Here is a 26286-nt window from a genome sequence, read left to right on the forward strand (position 1 = left end):
AGTCTATATGATAAAAGCAAATCTCTCCACCCAAACAGAATCTTTAAACAGTTCTTATTCTAATGGTTGCCACCACAACATTAGATAATATGCTTATACCACTACTTTTAAGTTATCAACTTTAAAAATAAACTGGCTGACTTCTAATATGAAAACTTAGTTTACCTCTTATAATTCCTTTTTCTGTTCTCTCAATGTTTGAAATATATGCTCTTAATTTTAATTCTTGTGTAAGTATCTTTGAACTTTAAATACTACACGTGTATCTTTACTGCTTGTTTTGTCAATTTGACATTACCTCTTGATTCTCCAAAAGAGAGCTTTTGGGGCTAGTAATCTATTCCCTCCCTCCCTCCCTCCCTCTGCCAGCTTCATTTTTACTTTTATTGGTATGCTTGTTACATTCTGCCCTCCAACAATAGCATTCTGGGCTTTGTCCATTCCTGTCCTGTCCAAAGGTTGACTCAAAGTTGAAAATCAATACACAGCATTTACACTTTTATTACAATATAAATATTGTTCAAGGAAACATAATCCTGGAACACTTCACTTTTTACTCTATGCGTCTAATGTCACAACCTTAGAACCACTTGAAAAAGACTATTCTTAGAATCAAGATCAAATGGATTCTTTATTATGCTCTACCAATTTCTTAACATCATGCTACATTCTAATTTGGTTCATAATTAGACATTTTTATTTATTCATTCATTCATTTTTGCTTTCCGTGACATTTTTAAACTGTCTTTATTTTCCTCACACTATTATCCTTTATTATATCATCATATTTTCCCCAAACTCTTCATGGCACCACTCATTCTATGTAGTCCTCATTTTTCTTCCTAAGATCTCCCTCCTAAAACCCTCTTTTCTCCTGCTGCAATCTAGAATGACTGCTCTCTAGGACTTCTGAACAGCTATTAACTTAAGTCTTCTTTTCACTTTTCATCTGGGTTGGCTCAACTTTTTCCTGAACTTCTGTCTTCCTTGTCCTTAGTTCACATTATTATTTTGCTGGAGTACAACCTTAAACAACTACCTAAATGATGGTAAACACCAAGGTAAACTTTCTGGGTCCATGCATGTCAGAAAATTCTATCCTCATAATTAATCATTTGATAGCAAAGAATTCTGGGTTAAAAATTTTTTTTCCTAAGAAAATTAGGAAAAGATTCACCATTTTCATCTAGCATATAGTAGGGCTGGTAAGATGCCAGTCTGACATTCATTTCTTTGAAGTTGACTTGTTTTCTGCCCCCACCTCCCCGGAAGCTTTCTGAATCATCTCTTCATCGGTGGAACTCTAAAATTTCACAATAACATATCTAGGTGATAGTCCTTTGTACTCACTGTACTAGGTAATAAATAGGTGGGTCTGAAGCCTGAAACTAGAATGAGTTGGTCTGAAGCCTGAAGCTACCACCGTCCTTTGTACTTCCTGTACTAAGTAATAAATAGGTTGGTCTGAAGCCTGAAGCTAACATGAATTGCTAACTCCCATCTCCAAAATCAACCATGGAGGAGCTGTAGAAGCTGAAGGGATATGTGGATTTCAGGAACCAAAATAATGAGAGAAAAACCTTGATGAAATGTCAGGGAAAAAGATAAATCAACAGTTGAATTGAAATTTTAATACATTTCTCTTAGAAAGTAATAGACCAAACATAAAAAATATGACCAGAAAAAAAAAATACAATCAATAACTTGAACTAATAGATACACTGAATGCAGAACCAGACATCCAGCTAAGAATAAACATTTATAAAAACAGACATTGTATCAGGTTGGCAAACTTTATATGTAAAGGGCCAAATAGTAAGGGATTTTAAACTTGGTGGGCCATACAGTCTCTGTCATAACTCACAAAAGCAGTCATAGACAATGTGAAAATGAATGAGCATGGCTGTGTTCCAATAAAACTTTAATTACAGACACTGAGATTTGAATCTCATCTATTTTTCACCTGTTACAAAGTATTAATCGTTGGATTTCTTTCAAGCATTTAGAAGTATAAAGACCATTTTAGATTGCAGGATGTATAAAAACAGATGGCAGTGAGCCCTATTTAGCCCTTGGGCCATAGTTTGCCAACTCCCATATTAGTTCATAAAAGAAGTCTCAATATGTTCCAAAGGAATATACTGAACACACTATGTTCTCTGCAATAAAATTAGAAACAAAATTAAAAAGAGTGGCTAATGTTTGGGAACTAAACTTTTAAAGCCACTAAATAATCCTGGAGTTAAAAAGGAAACTTCGGAAAGATACATGCACCCCAATGTTCCTAGCAACACTATTTACAAGAGCCAAGATGTGGAAGCAACCTAAATGTCCATCAACAGATGAATGGATAAAGAAGTTGTGATATATATACATAGGAATATTACTCAACCATAAAAAAGAATGAAATAATGCCATTTGCAGTAACATGGATGGACCTAGGGATTATCATACTAAAACGAAGTCAGAAAAAGACAAATATCATATGATATCACTTACATGTGGAATCTAAAAAATGATACAAATGAACTAATTTAAGAAACAGAAACAGACTCACAGACATAGAAAACAAACTTATGGTTACCAAAGGGGAAAGAGGAGGGAGGCATAAATTAGGAGTTTGGGATTGGCAGATACAAATTACTATATATAAAACAGATAAACAAAAGGCCCTACTGTAGAGCACAGGGAACTATATTCAGTATCTGTAATAAACTATAATGGAAAAGAATCTGAAAAAGAGAATATATATACATATATATAAATAAACATATATATGTAACTGAATCACTTTGCTGTATACCAGAAACTAACACAACATCGTAACTCAACTATACTTCAAAAATAAATAAATAAATAAAGGAAATTTTTAAAGAATCATAAGTAAAATATAAAAATACTTAGATATAATAAAAATGAAAACACAAATCCAAAACTTGTGGGATCCAGCTTTAGTACTTTAAGATAAGTTTATAGTTGTAAATACATTTATGAGAAAACAGATTTTAAAATATATGAGTTAATTATTAACTCAAAAAAGAAAAAAAATAAAGCAAAAGAGCAAATCCAAATCCTAAAATTACTGTGAGAGGAATAAAAAACCTGAATTGACCATAAGAATTAAAGAGAGTGAAGTAATAGACAACGACATCCCTATCCCCCACTACCAACCCAGGTCCAGATGACTTTGCAGGTGAGATCAACTAAACTTTGAAGAAAAAAGTTGTTCCACAAAACAGCAAAAGAATGAAAGTTAATCAGTTCATTTTAAGCAGCTAGTGAATGAAATCTTGAGTCCAAAAATAAAATTAGAAAATCACCTCTTTGCAACTATCATTATAATAACGAATTAAGGCAAGAAGCATCACATAGATGCTAAAACTAGTAGGTTAAAATTTGAGAATTAAAATAATATTAGCATGGCCTTAAAGTACTACTCCACAAAATACTTACTAGTTGCAAAGAGAAAAACAGTAAATTTACAGCAGAAAACCTGGCAAATACAGCTTTAACCAAGTGATCAAAGTTAACATTACAAGTTATAGGACAAATCAGCATCCTCTGCCTTCTGATAAAATACACTGAGAATATAACATGACTTCTGTGGTATTCCTGCAAAAATACATAACCTAAATTTACTTATAAGAAACAGATAAACTCAAAGTAAGGGATATCCTACATAATAACATGCCTATATTCTTTTAAAACGTCAATATCATGAATCAAAAAGACTGAGGAAACATTTTAGATTAACTTCCAGATTTTGATAATTATGCTACAGTAATGTAAAATGTCTTTATTTTTAGGCAATACACTCTAAAGTATTTAGGGGTTAAAGAATAAAGTAAAATAATGTAGCAATGAAGTTTCAAGGAATCTCCTTGACAAGCTATTAATTACGAAGGGAAAATTAGTAACTTAATATAGTGGAGAAGCTGGGCTGACAATCATGCTAACCAAATGATGATTCAGAAAGTGAAAAAAAGAATATAGAGAGATATATGTATATCTACAGAAAGTAACATACACATACGTATAAAGAAAAAGAGAGAAACACTATAAATGAATAATAAAACAAATGGGGCAAATGTGAATTACCTGGGTAATGGTTATATAAGTTTTTATACTATTCTACAAACTTTCTGTAAGTTTGTACTAAAGTTTTAAAAAACTAAGATATCAATGAAATTCACCACATTAGTATACTATGAAAAAACAAAATCTTTAAAAAGGAAAAATCAAAGTATGTGTAAATTATGGTAAGCTATTAGAGAGAGAGAGAGAATGTGGTTATAAAAAAGTCATATGCACAGTGATTTACAACCAAAAAAGTATTTGCACTTACATGATCTTACTTGGACATGAATAAGCTATTTTATTATTCATTTTTCAGTATTTATTCACTACTTTGAGTTAGGTAGTTGTATTAGTTATGAATGGATGCATAACAAATTACCCCAAAATCTAGCAACTTATAAAAACAAGTATTTTTAAACTCAATTTCTGAGAGTCAGGAACCTGGGCATGGCTTAGTTAGGTCCTCTGGCCCAAAGTCTCTCACAGGCTGCAATCATCTCAAGGCTCAATAGAGGAAATGGAGGTCCCACTTCCAAGCTCACTCAAGTGGTTGCTGGCAGGATTCATTCTGTAAATGGGCCTCTCCATAAGGTAGCTCACTTTTATCAGAGTAAACAAAGAGAAAGCAAGAGAAGCCAGTCCTTTGGAACCTAATCCTTCAAGTAGATTTAAGCCTACCATCTTGCTATTTGTTATCTCTTTGGCTCATCCATCCTTTAACCTATCTTAAACACAGACAGATTAAAAGAAAAGGAAAAGGAACAGAAAAAAGATATACCCCACAACTACTAATCATAAGAAAACTGGAATGACTAGAATGACTACATTACTATCACACAAAGTAGATTTCAGGACAGGAACTATTACTAGATAAAGATATATATTACAAATGATTTTTTTAAAGGTTAATTCATCAAGAAAATATAACATTCTTAAATGTGAATGCATCTAATAACTGGGCTTTAAAATATATAAAGCAAAAACTGACAGAACTACAAAAAGAAATTAAAAAAACACAACTACAGATGGAAATTCCAATATTCTTCTCCTCTTTCAGTAATTAACAGAATAGAAAGAAAATCAGGAAAGTTAGAGAGGACTTGAAACTTCAACCAGTTTATTCTATTGACATTTATAAGGCACTACACCCAACAAAAATAAACTATACATTTTTTTCAAGTGTACATAGAACATTCATAAAGACAGACTATAGCTTGACATTAAAACAAATCTCAGAAAATGTAAAGAGGTGAAATGGTATACAGCATGTTCTCTAATCAAAGTAGCATTTAAAAAAATAGAAAGGGACTTCCCTGGTGGCAGTGGTTAAGAATCCGCCTGCCAATGCAGGGGACATGGGTTCGAGCCCTGATCCGGGAAGATCCCACATGCTGCGGAGCAACTAAGCCCGTGTGCCACAACTACTGAGCCCGCATGCCACAACTACTGAAGCCCGCATACCTAGAGCCCGTGCTCCGCAACGAGAAGCCACTGCAATGAGAAGCCTGCACACCAGGACAAAGAGTAGCCCCCACTCACCACAACTAGCATAGCAACGAAGACCCAACGCAGCCATAAATTAATTAATTAATTAAATAAATTTCAATAAAAATAAAAATTAAAAAATTAAAAATAGAAAGAAATCCCAAGATTTGGCTTTGAAAACCCCCAAATATTTAGAAATTAAATCATGCTTATAAATAATCATAAGTAAAAAGAGAAATCACACTAAGAGTAGAAAATACTTTGAACTGAGTGAAAATTAAAATCCAGCACACCAAATTTCGTGTGATGCAATGAAAGAAAAAAATCTGAACAGCACAATACCTATTTTTTAAAACTGACTTCATAATTAAAAACCTTCCTGCAAAGAAAATGCACCCACAAATAGCTACACTGATGAATTCTATCAAACATTTAAGGAAAAAATACTACCAGTCTTATACAAACTCTCGTCAACAGACTGGACATGGCTGAAGAAAGAATTATGAGCTTGAAGACATTTCAACAGGAACTTCCCAAACAGAAATGCAAAAAGAAAAAAGAATTGGAGAAAAAAAAGAAAGAAAGAGAAGAAGAGAGAGTGAAGTAGAAAAAAACATTTCAAAGTAATGAATGACCAAGAGCTTTCCATAATCAATTACAGAAACCAAACCACAAACCCAGGATCTCAGAGACCACCAAGTAGAATAATACCAAAAATATGCACTTCAGCAGATCATTCAAACTGCAGAAAACCAAAAACAAAGAGAAAATCTTGAGGAAAAAAAACCTCTTTACCTACAGAGGACTAAGGATAAGAATTACAGAGGTTTCTTTCTCATCATCATGGAAGCAGGAAGAAAGTAGAGTGGAATATTTAAAGAGTTAATGGAGAAAAAAAAACCCCACCAACCTAGAATTCTACATGAAAAGCATCCTTCAAAAGTAAAGGAGAAATAAAGACTTCTTCAGACAAAAACCAAGGAAGTGTATTATCAGTAGACCTGCCCTACAAAAAATGTTAAAAGAAGGTCTTTGGGGAGAAGAAAAATTATATAGATCAGAACTCAGATCTACGTAAGGAAAGGAAGACTGTTGGAGAAGGAATAAATGAAGGTATTTTATACTTCTTAATTGATCTAAAAAGCCTGTTTATTTAAAGTAATAATAGTAACAATGTATTGGGTGATTACTGCATATGGTTAAGTAAAATGAAGGATAACAGTGTCCTAAGGGACAGGAAGGAGAAATTGGGAATGCTTTGTTTAAGGTACATGCACTATACATGAAGCAGCATAGCATTATTTGAAGGTGGACATAAAATGAGCTGTAAATGTATACCGCAACCATTAAAAAAATTTTTTTAAAGAGGTATAAGATGCTAACAGAGGAAATAAATGGAATCATATAAAATGCTCAATTAAAACCAGAGAAGGCAAAAAAAAATGAGAGTGAGAAGATAAAAACAAAGAACAAGCCAATGAATACAAACAGTTATGAACAAGGTACTTATTAACTAAATTAATCATCCCTTGAAATGTGAATGGTAATGGCCTACATACACCAATTAAAAGATTGCTCAGAGTGGATTTAAAAAAAAACAACAAAAAACCTAACGATAAAGTTGTCTACAAGAAACCCACTTTAAAAGAATAGGCAAAAAAGTTAACATTCATAAAAGAAGGTAAGTGAATGGCTAATAAGCACATGAAACGGTACGCACCACCATCAGTCATCAGGTCAATGGAAATTAAAACTATAATGAGATGCTACTAGGCATTCTGGTTATACTCACTAGAATGCCTAACAGTAAAGTGTGGGCAAGGATGTGGGGCAACCTGAACTCGAATACAAAGCGGCTCTAAGTGTAAAGTGGTACATTTTAAAAAATAACCAAGTTAAACATACACATATCCAATTTTACTCCTAAGCATAGTGTACAATGAAACACACATTTACCCAGAGACACACACAAATGTTTACAGTCGCTTTATTCATAGTAGCTCAAATCTGAAAAGAACCCAAATGCCCACCAACATGAGAATGGATTTTTAAATATTGTGATATATTCACACAATGGAATACTCTCGTTAATAAATAAGAAAGAACTACTGATACACAGAACATAGATAAATCTAAAAATCCATTTTGCTGAGTAAAAGCCAGGCATCAAAGAGCTTATGCTGTATATATGGAGTATGAATATTTATTTCACTTATATGAAAATCAAACACGCAAAATTAATCTGTGGTGACAGAAATCAAAAGAGTTGCCTAGACTGGGTCTAGAAAAGGGCAACAGGAAACGGGGATACATTTGTCAAAATTTATTGCACTGTACCCTTAAGACCTGTGCATTTCACTCTATGTAAGTTACTGCTCAGTTTAAAAAAAAAAAAAAAAAAGATTTCTGGCAAACGCCTTTTCTGTAGTTCAAACACAGCAAGCAGTAGGTGCATTTTTTCTGCAAAGGGTCAGAAAGTAAATATTTTAGAATTTGCGGTCATATGGTCCCTGTTATAACCCTTCTGTCATTGTATCGTTAAAGTATCCAGACAATATGGAAACAAATGAGCATGGCTGTGTTTCACTAAAACTATTTACAAAAACAGGTGGCAAGCTGGATTTGGTCCACAGGCTGTAGTCTGCTAACTCCTGGTGGAGCAATAGAAAATTAATCTTCAAAATTAATTTAAATACACTGTAGTGTTTTTTCCTATATAGTGACAGGCATGATAATTATTAGAAGCCAATTATAGACCTTCCTAAATTTGTAGGTTTTTCTATACTCATCTAATCATTTAAAGTAGAAAGGTAAACTAGAAAATGACTAAAATATATTTAATATGGAAGATCATTTTAAAAAATCATTTAATGGCCACTATAGTATTCTGAAAAATTATCCAGGAATGTGAGAAATATTTGAATTTAAGATACACTAGCTAGTAATAATTAAAGTATGAACTAGAAATTTAAAATACACTTAGTTACACACACAAAAAGCTATGTTACCCACAATGCTGATGCTTTGATTTATCTGGTATAATAAAGTTCTTGAAACATGCCCAGCATCAATCATCATCACCTGGTTCGTTCTTTATTTAAAAGAATTGAAAATTAAGAACAGCAATTACTTCTCGCTGTTTTTAAAAGCATTTCAGAATACAAAATAACATATGGAAATAAAACAAATATTTTATGAGAAGTACCAAAAGCTAATTTTTTGCCTAATTTAGGCAAGGCTCAAAAACTGATACCCTGCAAAGAACATCCAGGGTATACAACTAGGTATAAATAAATCTCAAATACAGCACAGCCCTAAGTTGCCTGAAAATGTTTATCCATCTTCAAGAAAATTCTAATCTAAAAAAAGAATTTAATTCTCTCTCACCATGGTATATACCTATTAGAAGAAACACTAGCAAAATCAGAAGGCTTGGCTCCAGTATAAGTTTGCCACCTAATTGATTGTGTGAGAATTTGGCATCCATTCATTCATCAAACATTTCTGAGAGCTTACTATGTGCCAGACACTGGAAACACAGTAGTGAAGGAAATATCAAAAATCCCTGCCCTCATGACATAGTCTAGTGAGTCACTTAATCTCTAAAAACAATTCAGTTTTCTTTCACTAAGGTAATGGACTTCATATTTAAGGGTATTTTCAATTCTCTAAAATAAAATCCATATTACTTTCTGCATTCGGGAAAGCAACTGATGGAGCATAACCTGAAATCCACTCTTGCACTGGCTAAAACTATTTCTTGTGTCATTATACTCAGACAGCAAATAAAAGAAAATAAGTGACATTCTTGAAGAATTTATTTAAATTCGCTAATTTTGGCTTATACAATCTAGAGGAAATATGAGCCTTATTGGCCTATTACTTGGTAACTAAACTTCCTTGGATGGGATCCAAGCTTTGAAGCAGAACAATCTTATGAGAATTTTCTTCATATAATGAATAATTTTACAGACATTTCCAGTATTGCCAAGTGAATCAACTAATCAGCTTATCCTTTCTTCAGAGTAGGATCTGATCTTTGTTTCCAAAGTGCTTGCTGCAACACAGGTAGTCAGAGATCCTAATTGCGTATTCAAATCTAGTTCCTGAGCCTTACATTTAAATTTTTCTCTTATCTATCATCAAGATATATTTTTCCCCAAAATAAAACAGGCATGACAGTCCTTCAAGCATAACTCAACTCCCAAATGTAAGTTTTTTAAATGTTTCATGTATTCATTTTTCCCAGATAAACTCTAGAATCACAAATTACATTTCTGGTAAGATCAAAACAACTCTCACTTTAAATATCCCTTCCCTCACAGACCCCTACGGAGATGCCAAAAGGGATCCAAGACATAAGCATGCAGTTTCTAATCTATGAGTATCATTCCCAAATGAGAAATTAACATAAGTATCTACCAAAAAGAAAAAGTATATCCCACCAAAAGAGGTTTCTCCATTTATTTACAACTCATAAAATATGTTCGAAGTTTGCTAAAGCAAGCTAACTCCATCCAACTTCAAAAGACAGTATAAGCAGTAGTCCCCAATTATGCTAATCTTGAACATCCTATTGTTAGTCTAAAACTCTGCTATCTTTATGCTTATATTTTAAGATGTTTTAGGAATATGAGCACCACCATCAGATCCAATAAAACCACATGCAGAAGTGTTGAAATTGTTAGCTAGAGATGATGGACAGAAAGCATCAAAACAACTTTACATAAAATACATATAATATACACATGAATTATTTCCATTTTCTACAGTAATATGAACTGTAAGTGGTCTCTAGAACTAGATTCTCAACTCAGCTGCATCAAATACCAAATTGCTAAAAGAAATCTTAAAACTTCCATTTATATTTTAAAAGCCTCATATTGATGAACTCGATTTGTATTTTAGAATCCAGTAAATGAGAAGATTTTGACAAAACTGAAATGACTTATAACTCAGAAGAATCATTACTGTAAAATATTAATTATCCAGCTCTCCCGCTGTTCACCTTTTAGACAGTACCCTCATTGCTGGCAGCGAGGTACAATGAAAAAAAAGGTCAGGTTTGGAACCAGAAAGACATGGGTTTGAACTCTGGTGCACCACACCTTGAACACAAACTTTCTGAACCTATTTTTTCATCTCTAAAATGGGAATATTAATACCTACCTTGAAGAACTGTTTCAATTATTAGTGAAATATATGTAAAGCATCTTGCATATAATAGGAATTGAAGAAACTTTAGCTGCTATTATTACTTTATTACTCATAAATGCATCCAAGACAAGATAAAAGAAAGGACATGACAGGAAAATAAATCAGAGCCTAGGTTACATGTAACTGCTAAAACAACAAAAGCAAATAAATACCCTGATAGTTAAAGCGAAATTTTGGGCTAAACATTTTGTTCACATTTTATATAAACAAGATAATATTGTAACCACTCTTTATAAACACATAAAATCCAAAATTAGCTACAGGTCTACTTATGTTGGAGCTAAATAAAAATGAAAGATTATTATCATACAATAAAACAGATAATTTTATGAACAGGTGAGATGATTTCACCATTGGAAAAAAATGCCAAAACTAAAATTTAAAAATGCTTATGAAAGGATATTAAAAGATTCCTACCTTTAAACCGACTGCTATAAGATCTGTAACAACACTGTATGGAAAAAGTAAAAAGAGAAAATGGAAAACAAAGTTAGAGAACAAGTTTTAAAAAGACAGAGATAATAAGATAAAGAAAAAAAGAAAAAGCATTATAATAACAAATAATAAAAATAAGAATGTGATGAGTTGTGAAATGTTAATACAAAGAAAAGTGATGGGACAGTCTAGCAACAGCAGAGTGTAAAAGCAAAGCTTTAATAGCAATGTAAGAAACAAATAATAAATTCTCTTTTGGTACGTGTTTATCCATTTACCTCTATTTAACAAACCCAAACCAAAACTTTAAATCACCAAAGTTCATTCTTTTAAATCACTGGTATGAATGATCATATTTAAAGTTTTAAATGAAACAAAACCAGTGAGTGGATTTTACAGAAATAGACGGTAACTTGCAAATTTGCATCTACCACCCAAAGGGCTCACCAAAATATAGCTAAGACAGTCTCTCAGAATTAAGAACACAAACATCAAACTTCAGACATCAAAATTTTCAAAGATTTGCTTTAAAAAAAATTCTACCACATCAAAACTGTGTTTAAGTATCAATTATCTCAGGAGGAAATGAACACACACACACACACACACAAAAGACAGTTGGGATTTGAGGTAGAACTAGAAAGATATGTTGACTGGTGGTTTGTTTTTTTAACTATCCAAAATAATGAAAAAGGACCTTTTTCAGGCTATGGAAGAATGTAGAAATTTAAGTAGCCTCCTAAAAGCATAAACTCACTGTGTTCAAAACCATATCCCTTAATACCAAGATGTAAAAAACCCACATAGTTCTGCCAAGCAAAAATCCATCTCTTCCAACTCCCCAAAAAACCGTCTTCAATTAAGTTTGTCTCCATATCTCCTAAGAGAAAGCTATAATAAAATTCTATATATTGTTAATAACCTATGTCATCATTACTTAATAAAAGTAAACAAGTTTGTTTAATGATGCAAATTTAACTTTTAAACAATAACCATGTAGAGTTAAAAGTTTTTCTTTTGAAACTTAAATTTTGTTTGAAATTTAAATGTGATAACTGACATTTGTGCATAAAAAATTAGATTGTGTAATATGTACTACGATATTGGTCCCGATGCAAAGAGTAAATCATGCTGCTACTTGAACTTCCAAATGAACTTACCTTCCAGTATGTCTTACTGCCCCACATATTTAAACCAATAAACTCATTCTTAGCTTTCAAACCACATTTAGGGTGAAGAGAAAGTTAACTTCTTAAACACTATCTGAAAGAGTAAGTCTGCACTTCACAGTTGCCCAAGAGTTTAACAGTCAAGATGCATAAGCCAAGAGTCCTCTTTCTTATCACTATAACTTTTCCAGTACAAAAAGCTAGTCTGCTTCCATATCTCAAGTCAAACCACTAGTCAAGACAATTCACTACACATAGTGAAATACTACTTCCACAGCCTTTCTCAACTGAAATATTGGCATAATTATACAAATAATTAAGATAGCAAAATTCTGCACACATGTAAAGTGTAATTGAAAAAGGTGGTGTGAAATGAGTTTTCAACAATGCTCTCAGAGAAGCTTCAATTAAACAATAAAAACAGATTCAATTAAATTTTTAAAATACTTTGGAGAACATCACCACCACAAATGAAATCTAAAATTGCACTTTGTCTAACGTCCGTAACAGTGTGCAATGTACATTCAAATGAGTTAATCCAATATATTATCATATAGGCTTATTATAAAACTAGGATAAACGAAATCTAATGAAGGCAAAAATTGTTCGAACATTCCATCGTCTTTACACAGCATAATTACAATCAACTATACGGCAACATGTACGCGGCTTTACTGTTCAAGCAAGTTCCGTATACTCCACAACCAAGAGGTCTACAGAAATCTTGTCATCAAAATCAAGTAAAAGGCCAAACAAAATCTCAAGTGCATAATGAAAATAAATAAGTGGATTTGCAGGCTCTAATAGAGGTGTTTTTTTTTTGGATCTTGATGCACATAGACTACGACCTTCAACTAATTAACCAAGATCTTAATCTAGTTGTTTTCTTAATCATTCAAATATCTGTCTGGTCCCACCCCATAATCCTGGGTCCCCAGAGAAACATTTATATCGGTGATCCTAAATCTTTATTTTGGCCACAGACCTCATTCACTTTTAAAGCGTTTCAAAGCTCTCCGAAAATCGCACTTATGCAATATTTTGCACACATCGCAGGGAATTCACAAGTTTCTTGGGGGGCGGGGGTTTGGTAGGGGCACGCGTCCCTGGTCACCGAGTCCAGACGCCCGGTGTACGGTAATCGTTAACAGAGCTCCCAGCACAAGCCCGGAGACCGCGTGGGACCCCGGCTCCGGGACCGGGTCGCCGTCCAGACGTGTACCCGCGCGTGCCCTCGCCGTCCGCCACTCCGCGGCCACTCGCCTCCCCGCCAGAGGAAGCTCCAGCGCCCGCCCCACCTCCCCGGTAAACAGCAACTCTCCGAGCGGGAGGACGCCCGCCCCGAGCGCCGCCTCCGCCTCCCCCAGCGCCGCGCACCATTTTCTGAGAGGAAGTGTCTGGAGGCCGGGCCGGGCTCCCCTGACTCTCGGGCAGAGGGCGGACCTCGGCACCCGCGGGCTGCACCGGGCTTTCCTCCGCTTCCTTGGGCGAGGGTGTGAAGAAGCGGACATTACGGGGGCGCCGCGAGGGGGAAGGAGAGGCTGCGGCGGACCGCCCCTCCGGGACTCGGGACTCCCCGAGGAGGCGCCCGGAAGCCCCGCCGTCCGGCTCGGCCCGGGCCGCTCCTCGGGCCGCCGGCGCCGCACCCGGCTCCCCCGCTCCGACGCGTCCGACCGAGAGCCGAGAAGAAGCGGGCAAGCGCAGCCCGGTGGCCGCCGAGCACTTACCCATCCATGGCCCACACGGAGGAGCGCACAGTGCGGAGACTGACGGGCCCACCGCGAACGGAGGGAGGAGGCAGCGGCAGCAGGGCGGCTCCGAGTACCGACAGGCTGTGCTTCTCCGGAGCTCCGGCCGGTCGAAGGTGGAAAGAGAGTGGAAAGCAGGGGCGGAGACCGGGGACGCTCCCGCCACCGCCGTGCCCCCGCCTTCCCCACCCCCCCGAGCGCGTCCCCGCCTCGCCTCACCCCGCCCCTCAGCGTCGACGCCCTCCCTGGGCCCCGCCCACAGCCGCCCTCCGGCTCGGCTCCAGGGCGCCCTCTTCCTGCGGCCGCCCTGAGACTCCGCCTCCGGGTGCCCCGCCCCGGCGCGCGCGCCCCGCCCCCGCCTCCCTCCTGCGCTCACGGGAGCGCGCGCCTTGTGCTTCCCGCTTCGCTGCCCCGCCCGCGCTCCCGCGGGCTCCGCCGGCCTTCCGGCTTCTCCGCCCGGGGCGGCCTAGCTTGGACACCTCCCTCTACCGGCGGGAAAAGCGTTGGGGACCCGACTCCGGAGAGTAGGTAGGAGTGTCCCGCGAGGGCCCCAGAACCGCCACGGAATTGCCCCGGGTGGGCAAGGCTGTTGGCGGCTCGGCCCGGAGCAGGGAGGCCCGGCGCGGGCTGTGGTCTTCGGAGCCCCAGGCCTTGCAGCCCCAGGAAGCGCCAGTCACCCGCCCGGTGACCCTCACCGGCTCCATAGGTGTGGTTGGGATGAAGATGAAAGAGGGGAAAGAGACTGCCCCGAACTTGAGAATGTTTGCATTTTTATACAGTTTTAGTCTCTGAGTGCTTTTCGACCTCGACTGTCTGGGATCGAATTTATGGGAAATATTCATCTCAGGATATGGAATGACCACTGTATTGCTAGCATTTTATAAAAGTTTCCACATTCTCCCTGTAAAACAACAACAAAAACCTACGAGGGAGTGCTTATTCTCGTTTTTCAGATGAAAATTTAGACATGAATAGAATGATTTGCCTACAGTTTCACACCCGCTGAAGCCCTTTCCTCTTAGTCTGAGCAAAATTATAAGCACATAACTAGTGGCAACTCGCTTTTTTTCCCTTTTATATTCAGTTTGGTTCCGAAATTGAATGATTTTTCAATTCAGAGATCGCCAAAACGTGAGCCACTAAACGCTGTCCTCCACCAAATTCTTAACCTCCTGAGTAGAAAGAGGGGGCCGCTCCCTCTCATCCTCATTTGAAAAGCCAGTAACGAGAAGCTCAATCATCTATCCTTGCTATTATCCCGCTTTTTAAAAGTGGGTGCTACCTAAAAGATTTAAACTGTCGATTCATCCATCATTCACTTAATATTTATTACTTACTCTGTGCCAAGCACTGCAGGGCTATCCAAGAAAATCAGGTCCCAGCCTTTGCGGTTGCATGGATTTCTCTCTTAGTTTATTTATTATTTATTTATTGGCAAAACAGTTTTCAAACAGCTCAGGTATCTTATTCAGAGAGATCATTTTTAAAATACTGTATCTAACCTAAATCCCACTTTCCAAAAGGTCAAATATATTTTGTTTTGTATGTTAAATCTAAATACTAATTGCAGTTGTAAACATTGCCAACCTACATTGCTAGATGGATATTAAAAATATCAGCAAGATAAGTAGCTGATGTGGTCTTGCTATTGTTGTTTTGGGAATATATTCTGTTGATGAAATTTCCTTAATTTTTTTTTTTTTTTTAGCTACACAAGTAATAATATGCATACATGCTCATTTGGAAAATTCAAGCAATATTAAATATTAAAAAGTTATAATTATTTTTTTTCACAAGCCACCCACTGCCCACGATAACCAGTGTAACAATTGTGTGTGCATCCTTCCAAGACCCTCACCGGTTTTTGCTTTTCTCACGTAAAAATCCTGGAGATTCTTTTTTCATGTCAGTACTTTTCATCTACTTAATTCTTTTTAATACTGCATAGTATTTCATAGTTTCATGTGCCATAATTTTATTTAACCTTTTCCAAAATAGTGGAAATGTACAGTTTCTAATTACTCAAAATAATTAACAGTATTGCAAAGAATGTCATGAATGTATGAACATCTTTGCACACATATATCTGAGGAATAGATTGCTAGAAGCAGAATTGCAGAACAAAGGGCATAAGCATTTTCAGATTTCATAAATATTGCCAAAATGATTCCCAAAAAGCTGAACCAATTTACTCTTTATTTTTTTAAAAAGTTCTATTTCTCTTAGCCAATGCCTTAAGATAACTAATAAATTTCAATATTAAAAAATAAACGTTGTCTATCTCAAACTCACTGTCCATGTTACTAACAATAACTCTGAAAAGTCTCCAGTGTAAAGTATACCTGACTAAAATGAATAGAACTGTATGGCATTTCCTAAACACTTAACATCCAGTTTTACAACAGAAGCCTAGATAATCAGAAAACTACTCAGGACAGAAAACAAGGTGAAACCCTGCCCTTTCCCCTGCCTCTTGGTCGTAAGTTTAAAAGACTTCTTATGGATTCAGCTCCACAGGTTTGTGAGTTCCTCTGATTCAAGAACAGTAGATAGTATGGAATTTAGTTATGCTACGACACTTTTAGAACCCTAGCTATCCCCATAATCCATATGGCATTGGAAAACCGTGGCCTTCTATAATGTCAGCAGAAGTTTCTGAGTTTCTAGAATGATCAGATATCACCCACATGACCTGGCTTTGCATGAGAGCTTTATGTTCTGTATACTGGCTTCTTGATGGTAAAGAGGATAACACATTCTTTATTTGCTAATTGCTCTATACTTTTGAAAAGTAAGACAGTTACAATAATTTAGTTTATAAATTTTCTAGCATTTAACCTTCCTGTGTTTTTATTCTAATTTTTTTTCTTTTTTTTATTCTAAGAAATTCCCCTGAAACACCTTCATCTGATAAGAGACACCCCTTCCCCCTCCATTATTATGTTTGGGCAAAATGTAACCTTTGAACATTTCCCTTAAGGCATTGCAATATGCAGTGGTAGTTAACATTTAACCAGCATTATTACCCTATTCATGTTTATAGGTAAGACTCCTTAAGACAGAAAAATAATACAGAGATGCCAATATAAGTCAGAAATAAGACCAGCCATTTGATGAATCTGGGAGGTGGACATTTTAATATCATTTTATCCCCTGATAAATATAAAATCATAATTGTTAACATATATATGCTAAGACACAAACATATGAAATTATACTGAGTGAAAAAAGCTAAACTCAAAAGGCTACAAACCATATGATTGCATTTATATGACAGTCTCAAAATGACAAAATGACAGAGATGGAAAACAGATTAGTGGTTGCCAGGTGTTAGGAAATGGGGGGCGGGGGGGGTTGGATATGGAGCGAGAAGGAGATGAGTGTGACTATAAGGGAGTAGCAAGGGGGATGTTTGTGGTGATGGAGCAGGTCTGTAGCTTGTGGGGTGGGTTATACAAATCTACACATGATAAAATTGCACAGACCTTTAGACACAAGTGCATATAAAACTAGCAAAATCTGAGTAAGATTTGTGGATTGTACCAGTGTCAATTTCCTGGTTTTGTTACAGTTATTAAGACGTTACACATTGGGGGAAACTGGGTGAAGAGTACATGGGACCTCTTTGTACTTCTTTTAAAACTTATTGTGAATCTATAATTATTTCAAAATAAAACAATAAAAATAAAGAAATATTGCAAAGTGTTCCCTTAATACATGTTATTTGTTCAGTAGTTAAGCAATAACTTCAAAGGCTTAAGAAAAATGTGTAGGTGTATAATTCATATTTTTCAGGCTCTATCAACTTAGTAGGCAGACTAGGTTATAATAGCTGACACACACTGAGTCTTCCCAGTCTGTTGTATGATGAGCCTTCCTTCAGAGTCCTTCCCAACTGATTGAGTAGAGTTGAAAGTGTTTCCTGCATACTCACTGACCTCTCTGCCACCATGAGTTATGTCCATTTCCCTCAGCCTGTTCCTGGCCCTGATGTAATCATTTCCATGTAAAGCTGCTAGCATGACCAGTGCTTGGTTCAGGGCACTCCAGCGTTTGCACCGAAGATGCTGTCTCTCGTCACTGTCCTATAGTAGCAGTTGCCAGCCCAGTTGCTCAGCTGAGGCATGGACATTGAGCAGTGGATTTTCAAGAGTAATTTTTCTATCACCGAGGTCCCAACGTCTCTCAAAGTTTTTAATAAAACAGCCCTTTCCATTTTCATTCTCAGAAAATCCTTTAAGATTTAGGCATGAGTCTGGGACAAGGCCGGAGAACAATCTGCATGATAATCACTACCCTCTTTTAAGAATCATCATTCCCCTTAAGCACTGACCTTTTGTCCTTAAGACTGGTACACTCTACTCTCTACCCTGAGGGTGTGTTCTCACCTAGGAGTTTCCTTGGCCCCTTTTGTCCTTAAGACTGGTACACTCTACTCTCTACCCTGAGGGTGTGTTCTCACCTAGGAGTTTCCTTGGCCCCGCTTGGAAGTAGATCTCTTAGAAATAGAGGACAACATACCTCTTCAGAGATGCTTAAGTATATTTGATCCTGCCTGATTTCAAACTGAGGACCCTCCCCCCCATGCTCACAAAAAGAGAGGAAATTCTATTCGCTACAACAAAGAACTAGAAAGGGGCACTGTTTGAGTTAGGTTAAGGAACACCTCTGAAATGAATAGTACTGTATGGTAAAGAGTGGTCTAGAGCCAGACTAGCTAGTTTAGAATCTTAAATCTTTGTGAAGTCTGTGCAGCATTGCATTGCCCTGGCCAAGCTCACAGTGGAGCAGAACTTCCCATCCCAGCCATTACCACCCCTGGAAGGAGTGGCTTTCCCGGTATCAACAGTTTAAAGATTCTCAATGATGAATTCTTGTGGCTACCAACCTATTCAGCTGACGCATGGACACTGAGCAGGTGAACGTTGCCTTTAATGACAACATTCCTGAGGATTCTGACACCTACCTACATTATGTGGCCAGATCAGGCCATTTTGGCACCAAGGGCTTGGCATCACACTTGTGTCAGGTGAGAATGATGCCAAGATCCTCAGTGATGGGCAGGATCACTTTGAGTTCAATATTAATGAACTCTGATGAGGTAGACATCTCCTCCTACATTGGATAGACCCTTTAGAGGACACACAGGTTGGGGGTGAAGTAGACACTGCTGCCACCTACCCCTGACAATCCCCTGTCCCCACCCCAAGGCTTCCCTCTTTTGCATCACCACCACTCCTAAACCCCCATTTCCTGATTTGTCAGAATTTTTTTAAACAAAACTTTAAAAACAAAACCAAAAAGTTTATAAACCAGCACTTCACTAAAAGTGTGAACTGGGACAAATTACCCAACTTCTCTGTGCTTCAGCTTCCTGAAGAGGGGATAATAATAGTACTTTTCTAATATCTTTTAGGGAAGGTTTAAACAGATCAATTCATGAAAAACACTTAAAACAGTGTTTAGCACATGGTAAGTGCTCAGTAAGTTTATACTTATTAATAATTATTATTTCATATTACTATTATGAGCTTACAAAGCATCAGAATTCCTTGAGAACATAATTCAAGAATCATTTGTTTGGTGAGGACTGTGAAAAGGTGCTGGTTTATAAATTGTTAACTAGTCCCTAACAAGGTAAGAATGGAATATGAGAATAAGAGTCTAGAAACTTTCATAGCAATTTGACAGAAATATTTTTCTTGAATCTAATAATAAAATTGGATTAATATTCTGTTTTTTTTTATTTCAGTTTTTAGTTATTTTTATTGTATTTTTACAAAAGCATTAACCCACAGAGTATTGGAAAATTTTTTTCAATGGTTCTTTACCACAATTTTAGATTTTAAGTTCAATTTTTTTCTTTTTTTGGCCGTGCCACGTGGCTTGCGGGATCTTAGTTCCCCAACCAGGGATCAAACCCAGTCCCATGGCAGTGAAAACGCTGAGTCCTAACCATTGGACCCCCCCAGGGAATTCCCTTATGTTCAATTTTTTTTTTTTTAGTCTAGTTTTTTGTTTGTTTAATTTTTATCTCTTAGCCATGTGGCATGTGGGACCTTAGTTCCCCGACCAGGGATTGAGCCCGTGTCCCCTGCATTGGAAGCACACAGTCTTAACCACTGGACCGCCAGGGAAGTGGCTTTTATGTTCAATTTTTAACTTTTTAATTTTACAAGTAATATATGAATATATTCTCTTTTTGAGATTTTTAATCTTTTATTGTGGAAAATTTTAAACATAAAAATAAATGGAATTGTTTAATGATCCCCAACTACCAATCACTGATAATTTTAAAATTATCAGTGTACAGCAGTAGTTCTCAAACTTTAACATGCATCAGAATCAGCTGGAGGGCTTGTTAAACAGAAATTGATTGTTTCTGCTTCAGGGGTGGGGCCCAGTAATTTGCATTTCTAGCTGGTGCTGTTGCCACTGATAGTATGGGAACCAAACTTTGTCCTTGATGTAAAGGGCTAAGATTCTTCTGTAACCACTACTTGACCAAAAGCTGTTTATTTTGCAACCCCTAACCCTACTACCCCTTAGCTTCAAGCATGTGTTTCTTGCTAAACCGAAGGCAGACTATATTCCTAATAACTTTTTTTCTCCTAACCTGAACCCACAGAATGTACTTTTCCACAGTTACTCTCAGGCATCTACTTCGGAGAACTGATAACAGAATTTTTGCCTTGTCCCCTCTTCACATTGTTGCTTCATCGTCCATTTTCCTCATGAGCAACTTAAGTGTCTATGAAGTTTTCTTTCTTCTCACTTGTTTTCTAATAGTCTTACTCTAGGACTTTCTACATCAATATTCTGACATTCTTTTTTCATCTATAACATCACCCACTCTCCACCATTCCATTCAATTATTTTCTTTTAGGTAAAATTTACATACATTGAAATCTACAGATTTTTTTTTAAAAAGGATGCATCCATGTAACCTTGTAATTTACACATCTGGACTGCTTTTTCTTTTTTTTAATTTAATTTTATTTATTTATTTATTTATTTTTGGCTGTGTTGGGTCTTCGTTTCTGTGCGAGGGCTTTCTCTAGTTGCAGCAAGCGGGGGCCACTCTTCATCGCGGTGTGCGGGCCTCTCACTGTCGCGGCCTCTCTTGTTGCAGGGCACAGGCTCCAGACGCGCAGGCTCAGTAGTTGTGGCTCACGGGCCTAGTTGCTCCGTGGTATGTGGGATCTTCCCAGACCAGGGCTCGAACCCTTGTCCCCTGCATTGGCAGGCAGATTCTCAACGACTGCGCCACTGGGGAAGCCCTGGACTGCTTTTAAAGAAAAGAAGATAAGTAGTTGACTTAAAATAATTTTCTAACCATTGATTGAAATAGTTGCATTGACTAAAATAGCATTGACTTAGTTTTATTATAATGGCAGTTAAATATTTAGAAACATTAGACTAGATTCTTACCCAACAGTAAACAAAATAGATTTAAAAATTAAATGTAAAAATTCCAAAGCCTATAGAAATCCAAGTTAACAGTTATTAATTTCAGAAGACAAAATCGTTTGACTATTAAAAAAAAATCCTTGTTCACAATGTGAATATAGTGCTGACTCCTGCAGCAGAGGTTCTTTGGCCAGTGATATGGGAGATGCTCAACATATTTAGTAACTGGCACTAATTGGGTATCAACCATTCAAAATTAATGTCCTTAAACTACTAGTAGGGCCAAAACTTTGTATATTAGCTGGATACCAGCATAGATATAACTTCACGACAGTAGGCGATGTGGCAGACTCAGTTGTATCAATAACTTTCTATGTACCTTCATTTCTTAGCATGCCATGGTATTTGCCCTCTATCTGAATCAAATGCATCATCTACATATCAAGCCTCTCTGCTCTTTTCTCATTAGCCCAAGACAACTAAAGTGGCACTAGTGGGTAGGAAAGCAAATAGAAATACGAACATTGGCACTAAATTCACTTGGTAGTACTTTGTTGTGAAAGTAGTGTAGTTATCCACCTGATCTAGAGTATCATTATACGATGTTTTAGATGTTATAAACACAAATGTGACAAATTGAAACATTGTTGCAGAAAACCCTCAGACCTCCATGAATGTATTCACAGGCCTATTTAAGAAACATTTGCCTGAAACAGTTCTCAAACTTGAGTCATTCCAATACCAGTTCCATAATTCTTACTCTATCCATGTACCAACTTCACTCTTGTTTACTTAACATTTTTCTTTAAATCACCTCACTTTTTTACCTCAATATTTTTATTTTAAAATTATTTTCTTTTATATCACTATCATAAATGGAAAAACCACAATCACTTGCCATAAGAGCTGTCATAAATAAAAACAAATACAGTGAAAACAGGAAATGTTATTAAATTCTACCTAGATACTATTATCTACTGAAGGTTCTGGACCAGAGGTCTATCTCTCCTTTTAATAAAAAGGGAGAGGGACTTCCCTGGCACTCCAGTGGTTAAGACTCTGCGCTTCCACTGCAGGGGGTGTGGATCCCTGGCTGGGGAACTAAGATCCCGCATGCAGCAAGGCATGGCCAAAAAAAAATTAAACATTAAAAAATAAAAAGGGAGATTACCAACAAAGTATTGATGTAAGAAGTATACTAGCACCAAAGCAACTATACTCCGATAAAAATTGATTAAAAAAAAAAAAGTATACTAGCACCAAGAGGAAGCTTTTCTTCTGTCTCTGTAACCGAGCAGGACACTACGGGGCCTTCCCAGGACAGACCCCTCCCGCATATCCTCTGCTTTAGCTCCTCTCTGAAGTACCCAGATAATAGTGTTTGGGGAGTTCCCTGGTGACCTAGTGGTTAGGATTCGGGACTTTCCCTGCAGTGGCCAGGGTTCAATCCCTGGTTGGGGAACTGAGATCCTGCAAGCCGAGCGGCCAAAAAAAAATAGTATCTGACGCACATTTCCTGAGTTGTTTTACAGATGCTAAAACCACCATCAAATGGAAGAAATTGACTACTTGATGATCATGAGCATAGCCCCCAGACCTACTGGCACATAAGGATTGATAATGTTGGCCCCTGTGACACTGCCCTGTTACCTCACCATCAACCAATCAGAGAATGTGCACGAGCTGATCACAGACCCTGCGACCACCCCCAGCCCTCACCTTGCCTTTAAAAATGCCTTGCTGAAACCCATCGGTGAGCTCAGGTGTTTTGAGCACTAGCTGTCCTAAATTCCTTGCTTGGCGCCCTGCAATAAACGCTTCACTTTCCTTCACCACAACCTAGTGTCGGTAGATTGGCTTTACTGCATGTGGGCCTGCAGACCCAAGTTTGGCTCAGTGACATTTCCAGCTTTCTAAGAATTTCATCAGGTAGATAATCAATTTAACACATCAAGTAGATGTTGAATTTTGGCATTTGAAATTATCTTGGTAATGGGGTATATGATTGTGAGATAATGGTGTAGCTTTTCTCCTTATTTCATTTAATGCAGCAAATTATTGTCATAAATTTCTTCATGTCAAGCCATTCTTGCATTCACAGAATAAACCCTACTCTGTCAAGGTACATTTAAAAAAATACATTGGTACATTTGTTTTGCTAATATTTTTTATTACGGTTTTAATATCTCTATTAATAAATGGGATCACTTTAGAGTTTTTTGTGGTCTCTCTGTACAGTTTTGGTATCAGAATTCTGGCAACTTCCTCTGGTAAATTAGAAGACCTAGTTTTAGTTCTAGTAATGATTATCTTTAAATAATATACTTAAATCATCAGCTTCAGAAGCAAAAATGTATTCAATTCAATGTACTCCACTCTGAGAAATGAAAGAAAATAGCCCTCCACTAACTCTCTCCCTTCTTTATAGTCAGTTTTGCCAGGGGATTATTATTTTCACATTATGTAAATTTTCTATGGAGTCATAATCCACATTAAATTTTATAAATAATCACACTTATTTAGATATAACTGACAGTGTTGTGTTTTTTAACTTCATCTTTCAGTTAGTAGAATAAATTTTCAAGATTTTTTTTAGACGGGATCTTGGGTTATCTGTTTCCTGAGTCCTTACATATTCTATTATTATCTAAGGTAAAACTTAAGTGGATGAAGAACTATTGAGTCATTCCCCAGAAAACTCTATAGCTATAGCCCTTCTCTCCTTCAGCATCATTAAACTATGGTGGAAAAGACTGAAGCCAGTCTTTTTCCTTCTGTATAAACTTTCTTTGGGCAGACACTTGGAAAAGTTTTTCTTCATCTTTGAAATTTAGATACTTATTTAGGATATGTCTTATTTTGAATCATTATTAATTTTTCTAGAAACAATCTTATGGGCAATTCTCAGACCCCATCTAAGTCAAACCATCCGCAGAAGTTGACAATTCCCTCCTCCTTGATACACTTTCTTCACTTGGTTCTCAGGACACTGCATTTTTGTTATGTTTTTGTACTTCTATGGCCACTCCCATCTTCTTTCCTGGTTCTGAACTCATGGCATTCAGATACTTTCAAGATTCAGTCTTTGACCTTCTCTTACTATACTTACTCTCTTGATACAGTTTCAGGGTTTTAAATACCATCTATAGCCTGATGATTACCAAATTTTTTTCTCTAGCCTCGAACTCTTCCTTGAACATCAGATTGGTAGTTCCTAGTTGGGACCCGTCAGGTTCCCATCTCAGAGCCCTTTGTACCTTCTGTTCCCTCTTCCCGGAATGCTTTTCCCCACATGGTTTGCTCCTTCCTATCCTTCCTCACATGTCACTTTCCCACTAAGACCTTTCCTGACCACTCTATTTGGAATGGGAAATCATGCATACTCACCCTACTATCTCTCCTCCTCCCTGCTTTATTTTTCTCCATACTCTAACATATATAACTTACTCATTTTATTTATTGTTCATCTCCCTTCGCTAAAATGTAAAATCAGTTAAAGCAGTGATATCCGTGTGTGTTTGTTTGCAGATGTATTCTTAGCAACTAGAACAATGCCTAGCACATAGTAGCCAGTATCTTATTAAATGAATACATGAAACAGGTTGTACCTTGCAGAGACAATCTTTCTTTTGATTTGGAAATTATTTACTGTATTCAATTTGTGTTAAACTTGTTCTATTTTCTTCCTTAGCATTACTAACTAGTTATTTATTGGTCTCTGATTGATCGTTTCCTTATTTTTATTTAATGTCATATTTTTTCCCTTAATATTTTGTATGATTTTCTCAAGCCTATTCTTTCCAACCATAACTCAGATTTCTATAGTATTAATTTGATTCCTTACTATTTTTAATGTGTTTTAAAATTATATAATTTAATTTTTCTCTTTATTCTTTCACTAGCTCTGCCAGATTTTTTCTTTTTTCATCTCATTATTGTCTTACATACATACATTTTTTTTTTTGGCCATGCCATGTGGCATGTGGGGATTTTTAGTTCCTCGAACAGGATTGAACCCATCCCCCTGCAGTGGAAGCATAGAGTCTTAACCACTGGACTGCCAGGGAAGTCCCATATTTACATTTGTTTAATTGAAGTATAGTTGATTTACAATGTTGTGTTAGTTTCTAGTGTACAGCAAAGTGATTCAGATACACACACATATATATTCTATACATATATATAAAATATATATATATTCTTTTCCAGATTCTTTTCCATTATAGGTTATTACAAGGTACTGAATATAGTTCCCTATGCGATACAGTAGGCCCTTGTGTTCATCTGTTTTATATATAGTAGTATGTATCTGTTAATCCCAAACTCCTAATTTATCCCTTCTCCTTTCCTCTTTGGTAACCATAGGTTTGTTTTCTATGTCTGTGAGTTTGTTTCTGATTCATAAAAAAGTTCATTTGTATCATTTTTTTTTAGATTCCACATATAAGTGATATCATATGATATTTGTCTTTCTCTTTCTGATTTACTTCACTTAGTATGATAATCTCTAGGTCCATGCATGTTGCTGCAAATGGCATTATTTCATTTTTTTATGGCTGAGTAATATTCCATTGTGTATATATACTGCATCTTCTTTATCCATTCATCTGTTGATGGACATTTAGGTTGCTTCCATGTCTTGGCATTGGGGTGTGTGTATCTTTTTGAATTAGAGTTTTCTCTGGATATATGCCCAGGAGTGGGATTGCTGGATCATATGGTAGTTCTATTCTTAATTTTTTAAG

General features: G+C 36.7%; 2 protein-coding genes across 6 annotated transcripts in view; one reads left to right on the forward strand and one right to left on the reverse strand.

The window, feature by feature from the left end:
• Positions 1 to 14420, reverse strand: part of PTBP3 (polypyrimidine tract binding protein 3) — a 95468-nt gene extending 81048 nt beyond the window's left edge. For 2 of the 5 annotated variants that reach the window (XM_082404008.1, XM_082404007.1), the window contains exons 1-2: positions 14111 to 14245; positions 11197 to 11230 (exon numbers count right to left, since the gene is read on the reverse strand). In XM_082404008.1, the coding sequence (XP_082260134.1) occupies positions 11197 to 11230; positions 14111 to 14118 (42 nt within the window). In that variant the 5' untranslated portion in view covers positions 14119 to 14245. Of the gene's footprint in view, positions 1 to 11196; positions 11231 to 14110 lie in introns of those variants that run through there. The other 3 variants (XM_082404010.1, XM_082404009.1, XM_082404013.1) reach the window with 3 other exon arrangements.
• A 214-nt stretch (positions 14421 to 14634) lies between these two features.
• The window catches only part of HSDL2 (hydroxysteroid dehydrogenase like 2), a 94461-nt gene continuing 82809 nt past the window's right edge, over positions 14635 to 26286 (forward strand). The window contains exon 1 of the mRNA XM_082404111.1: positions 14635 to 14659. The gene's annotated coding sequence lies outside the window, so the exon portion shown is untranslated. The remainder of the gene's footprint in view (positions 14660 to 26286) is intronic.

Source organism: Balaenoptera borealis, assembly GCF_965194805.1.
Source record: "Balaenoptera borealis genome assembly, chromosome: 8".
Classification (NCBI taxonomy): domain Eukaryota; kingdom Metazoa; phylum Chordata; class Mammalia; order Artiodactyla; family Balaenopteridae; genus Balaenoptera; species Balaenoptera borealis.